The sequence below is a fragment of the Cetorhinus maximus genome, chromosome 25 (assembly GCF_964194155.1).
Source record: "Cetorhinus maximus chromosome 25, sCetMax3.hap1.1, whole genome shotgun sequence".
Lineage (NCBI taxonomy): Eukaryota > Metazoa > Chordata > Chondrichthyes > Lamniformes > Cetorhinidae > Cetorhinus > Cetorhinus maximus.
Genome location: NC_135903.1, coordinates 24,570,877 through 24,577,141, shown reverse-complemented (window position 1 = coordinate 24,577,141; position 6,265 = coordinate 24,570,877). Strand labels below are relative to the sequence as shown.

Here is a 6,265-nt window from a genome sequence, read left to right as displayed (position 1 = left end):
AATGAGAAAGAAATGTTTTTGGTTCAATCACTGCATGCACAAACACTCAGCTTGTCACAATAGCTATATCTTTAAATAATAAAGGCTCTTTATTTGATAAGCAGTTATATGTGTTTAAAAAAACTGAATTGGAATGAGTGGGTATATGATTGACACTTTCTTTCCATCATGTTAGTTTGTTCTGACTGCTGCTTTGATAGGCAATGAATGACAGATCTACAATCCCAATTAGTACCTCAACACCGAAGTGATGGAAGAAAATATCAAATATTTCCCACTGCTATCTCGTCAATGAATGCACATTCAATATGTGGCACCCTTATCACTACAATATAAATTGTATTTTAAAGAAAACAGTACCATATTTCATTGGATATCAAAGAGATATCAAAAGTTTGACATTTCATTTATAGAAATGAATTGATAAAAAAAATCTTTGTACTTCTCATTCTCCTTTAATAATTGCATATTGATGTCACAGAATTGAAACTTATTTAAATATTGCAATCTGCAATGGCTATTCAATAGGTAGGGCACAGAGGGAAAGGTCATACACTAGACCATCACACTTAAGTTATAATCATGGAAATAGTTGTATTGCAAGTACAGTGTGGCCAGGAAAAAGGATATGCAACACGAACAGCACAAATGTAAGATTACCAGATATCAAATTAGCGTTGGCCAAGTTGGTCTTATAATTTGAATTCATGTTCTCATATACAGAATTGTGGCTGGCAGTAACTCTTGCAAGGGCTCTTCGACTGATTTTCAATTAAAGTACCTCCCACCCTCCAAACTGTATTTCAAACGGACCTCTCTTCCCTTTATAACACAATAAATTAAACTTTAACCCATGTTACTTTAGAATAAGAATTATTACATGACAATATATTTAACATGAAGTACTTTTATCCCCTCTCCTCCCCCATATTTCAGTGCATTGAAATCTTAACAATCTCAGCCCACTGGGAAAACTAAGTTCCTGCACCTATCAGTAGCTCAAAGATCAACTTCAAGAGGCATCAAGACATGTTCCCACTGTGCTTTATAAACTTTGTCTCATAAAAAAAAATCTTGCATTTGACTGAAACATAAGTTATTATAAATAGAACTAAACTAATGTGAACAGAAATGTTGATACACTGGTCCAGTTCCCTGTAATATTAGCCAGAAAAATATTTGAACGCAGCAGTGTGGCCCCTTCAATTCAGGGAGAAGCAATTGTTAGTAACTGTCTTTGTCTTTCCAGTTTGTTACCCATTGCTTCTTCTGGGTTTTCTTCTTTGTAAAGCCTTCCGTGATAAAGTAGCGCTCTTCTTTGCGGATCTTCACAGCATGATACTTTGGCATACTCCTGTAGTATCGTGTTCTCTTGAAGAAGCCACACTGCTCAAGGAAAGGTCACAAGAGAGATTATTTTATGCATTTAAAGCTACAATGTTTGCAAAGAAGTGATTGACCAATACAACTACTGTTTTGGGAGCGTGTGTCAACTATGGATAACCAACATTTTCAGAAGATCAGATAATGAGAGGATGGGCCTCCTTAACAATCCGTTGGTTAAAAAAAAGTGTAGCAGAGTCATGCAGACTAGATTTGGTTACCAGTCCTTGCACATTAATTGATCTCAAGTGGACTGTTAGGAGAGGCAACTTGTGTTTATACAGCTGATGCAGCAAAATGTGCCAAGACACTTCACCTGCAGACAGGTAGGCTGGGATGATAGGCTATCAGTCAAGAATTAGGAGAGGCATGAAAGACACAAGTTTCCAGTGGCTTTGAAGGTGGAAGGAGATATGGCAAGCTTGAGGGTGTTAGGAAGAGATTTCCAGAGTGCAGGGGCATGATCACTAAAGATTTAGCCAGAGATAGTGAGTGAGTGGGTACATACAGATTCAGAGCAGTGTATGATTGTGCCCAGGGATACAGGGGTACCAAAGGCTACAGATAGGGCAATGCCATAGAGGAATTTAAAAAGGAGGGCAATTTTCAAATCATTGTTCTAGAAAATGGAGAGGCAGTGGAAATGGAGAGGCCAGGTGATGATCAGAAAGTGGAACCAATACGGAACAGAATGCAGGCTCTAGATGAGTTGAAAGTTTTTGTAGGGTGGTGCTTGAGAAACCAGTGAGGAGTTAATTAAGTCTTGAGGTGGCAAAGGCATGACAACTTCTTTGTGTGAGTGAGGCAGGGATGGAGGTAGGCAAGGTTATGGAGGTGGAATTCTGCAAACTTCGTGGTAGATAGGATGTGGGATTTTATGTTTAGTACAGCAATGGTTATGAGATTGATAGTGATACTGGAGAAGTGTATCATATAATAAGGTTGAGCTGATGCTTGTCAACAGAGAGAGTAGAAAGGGAGAAGCATGCAATCTTGGAGTAAGGATAATATGCTGCGTGTCTTGACCAGGTAGAGGAGTAGAACCATGGAACATTGGTACCTTGGAGGAAAAGCAGGGGAGGAGGATTGAATAGTTAATTACATGAAAGCATGTGAAGAGGTTGAAGAGGATAACAAGATTTAATGCATCATGGTCAGAGTCAAATTGATGACTGTCTTACCTTTTTGAATATCTAAACTTTGTGGATGGAATGGAAAATAGACTGTAGGTATCTAAATAGCAAGTGGTGGGAGAGATGAGAATGATTGCAGATGAATGTGAATAAGGGACTTAAGGACCTTGTTAAGAAAGCCCAGCTAAATGGTTGCATAGAAGAGGCTTTTTTAAGGTGAGTGATGACAGCAGGGAAATACCAAGGCCCCTATATTTACTGTGATATGCTTTCAGAATGGGTAGGAGAGCAGTTATAGACAGAAAACCTGGAAATATGGGCTTCCTTGATGGCCCTGCATTTTTAACGACTGGGCGTTTTAATTATTTTTTCCTAGTTTGCTATATAACGGCCAGTCAAGGCTGTGGCCAGGACCAGTTAGGTTTGGTGATGAGGGGTGGAGAAATCGTGGGATGAATGTTGGTGATAACCGGGCTGGAGGACTGCTCAGTGAACCCATGGGTGGGGAGAGGTAGGTAGATTGTGGAAATCAGGAGCCAGGGATGGTTGTAAAGGGTGAGTTTGTTGGACCTGGAGTAAATCTTTTTGCTTCCTCTGGCCCGCGAGAAATGCTGTAAAAGCAGCTTATAGATCCAGCCCTATGTGCCAAATCCTCTCGCCTGCCATATTTCCTGAAGCCAGGGAAATCCAACCGTCATGAGTTAAAAATAGAAACCTAGGGCAGAATTTAATGTTCTGGACACAGATCCCAGGCACCAGTTAGAGAACCGTGGAAAACCCAGGTCGCTTCTGTGTGGGAGCCCTGACCAAGTGAAATGCCCATCAGGCTGGGGTTTGCCTGGTGACCTTCAGAAAGCACAGGAAAGCCAAGCCACTCACATTAAATCCCTGAGCTACCACTGAATTCGGTGGGCTCAGGGATAATTGGTGTCAACTGGCTTAATAATCAGCCTAATTGACACCCCAACATGAGCAGGCATGTTTCCTACATTGGTCCACTCTTCCCACCGCTGGGAGTCTGACATTCGGCCTCTCCCGCGATTAACAGGGCCCAGCCACTATGTTTCCCATCATGATGGGCTGGATTAAATTCCATCCCTCGTTAAAATAGAGGAACATGCCTCCTTAAAAGGTTTCAATGACTGATCTGCCTCCTGAGAATGTATTGGGTCATTTGCCCCACATCCTGTCTTCATTAAAACTAGAAGTGAGTGGGTTCAAGGTTGATAGAATCGGATTTGAAATCTGTAATATTTTAACTCCATACCTGACTGAAATCAATCCGTTTTTGGAGGTTAAAATCGCCCCCATTTTATCAGATAAGAATGTCAGTGAGCAATGGTCATGGACGGCTAGTTAAGTCATCAGAAGCTAGGTCAGGAAGGTTCAAGGGAGTAGTTCCCAATTCTGATAGGGCTAGGGAGAATAGAAGCAGAAATTATAGAACATTACAGGGATCAGGCTGGGGAATAGGTGGATTTGGGGATGAGAAGACGGGAGGCTAATGTAACTGACCACATAACTTCCAATTTGAAGACAATAAGTGCATGTGGTCATAATTGATCTACCCAATTTTTCATCCATTTAAATGAACGTACAGAAAATTGAACTGGCTCGAGGGCATGTGCTTTTTCCTGCCCGATTTTTCTGTAATCACTCCGTCCAAATGGTTCAGATGCACAAAAAGAAAAATCACTGGGGAAAAAGCGACCAATAGAAAACTTTTCACCTGTTGATGTATGTACCGTAGTGGATATGACAATGGATTTAGCAAAGCTGTGTCGATCATTTCAAATGATAGTAAGCATTTACTATGTGTAATTAAGATGGAATAATTATTATGGAGCAATATAGCAGCATGTTGATGTTAGAATGGTCCCATGTTAGTTGGAAAATTTCAAATTTAAAAGTGCTCATTGTGTGCTACAGGCCAGAACAGCTGATGTTGGTCATTCACTCCTCTAGTTGTATACAGGAAGGCAAAGGGAAAATCAAAGGTTAGTAACTACTAATATCCACAATGAAAAGGTTTCCAATAAAAATCACTGTAATTAAGAAGAGAAATCAGACAATATGTTTAGTCCATAAAGTATGATATATCAGTAGGAGGATAAAAACAATTAGTAAATTAGAGAAGAAACTAGATTAACCAGGAAGCTGTTAGAAAAAAAAAGAGCGCAGCATTAACCCACTCCACACAGAGAAAAGGGAAGGAAAATGAGAGTTGCATATTAAACAGAATAAAGTAGTCTTTTCACCAACAGCTTTTTTGGGCACAGAAAAAAGCATTGTGACATTTAATAAGTAGTTGGTTAGCATTGTGGTGGTTATCAAATCTCAGCTTCACAAAAATACAGAAATAGAAAAGGTTTTAAGGAAATGATCGAAGTAATCACTTTCTTAAAAGTGAGCATTCCTATCATAATTCATATTCAAATGGTTACAGAATTTCCATGAACATTACCCACTTTTCTCATGAAGAAAATTATTTAACCAGTAAAAAAGTTAGAAATTGCTATTAGTGATATAAAAGACAAATGTTTGCCTGGCTGATGTTGAGCTAGCCAATCACAGTCCCAGTGTCAGGAAGGACACTACAATTGGTCTCAGAGCTCCCACTCCCAGTTACTATCCAATAACCACTCTTGAAGAGTCTAGTGTATGGAAATTAGGTGAGGTCAGAATCAGGCTCATTGATTCCATTTGCTATTCAATAGCCTGCTGACATTTAGGGATGAATTTTTCTCCATTATCCTGTCTGAAATTGGGCAAGGTAGCAGCAGTAAAAGGAGCAAAATTGGACCATGAAGGCTACCATGGGAAGTGCCATCATGATGTGTAGAACACTCTTGATGGACTGACTGGTCTTTTCCTGCCCATCAATTTTGCAAGTTCAACTTCTTGGGCAAATCACAAAAGGGAATGAGGGCAATTCATTCCTCGAGATAAATCTGTTCTTTTAGGAGTGGGGTGGGTGGGGGGGGGACTGGAAATCCTACAACACTTTTTCAGTGGAAGAAAATAAAGTAGAAGTTAAATCATAACTGCAACAACTTCAGGTTTGAGAAAAAAAAACTTATATTAATGGTTATTCTTGGTGTAGATAATATTTTAAGGGAAACAGGCATCTAGCCTATTTCATTTTTTTTTACAAGAATAAATCCCCAAACACTTCCCTACCGCACCCTATTCAGTCACTGCACTGTGTATTACCAAAAAGTGCAGGAAGCGAGGTTGGCCAGCATTAGTCGCCATCAGTAAGCCGCTTAGTTTCTGAAGGCTGAATCTTGATTTCAGCCTTTTGCTCTTTGGCTTCATACATGGCTCGTGTGTTCGCTCTCTTGAAGAAACCACACTATAAAGAAGGAAGTTATTCAATTAAAGTGATCAACAAATCAAAGATTGTTTTACAAAAGAAAACTTTAAAGGAACCAACACTTTTTGTTCACAAGATAACTGCGGGTGAAGAAAACCATTTGGGCCATCTTAATATTTTCAGCCAGTAAGATCCTAATGTTCCACTGAAGAAACAATTGGATGCTGCAATGATTCCAGGGTATTTGCTTCCATGAATCTATCTGGAAGTCTGTTCTACATACTGGCTATTCTTTATGTGAACCAGAATTTCATAACATCAGCCCTCAAGTTATCATTACTAGTTTGAACATGTGTCCTTCTGTAGTTCTCCCATAACTTAATTTGAAGTAGCATTCCTGGTTTAGTTTCTTTATCCAGTCAACATTTTTATA

The 6,265-nt window shown here is 39.5% G+C and overlaps 1 protein-coding gene across 1 annotated transcript in view; it reads right to left on the bottom strand.

Annotated features, from left to right (window-relative positions):
* Nucleotides 1-435: 435 nt before the first annotated feature.
* The window catches only part of itga3b (integrin, alpha 3b), a 160,908-nt gene continuing 155,078 nt past the window's right edge, over nucleotides 436-6,265 (bottom strand). The window contains exons 25-26 of the mRNA XM_078529632.1: nucleotides 5,730-5,871; nucleotides 436-1,386 (exon numbers count right to left, since the gene is read on the bottom strand). Of these exons, the coding sequence (XP_078385758.1) occupies nucleotides 5,761-5,871 (111 nt within the window). The 3' untranslated portion in view covers nucleotides 436-1,386; nucleotides 5,730-5,760. The remainder of the gene's footprint in view (nucleotides 1,387-5,729; nucleotides 5,872-6,265) is intronic.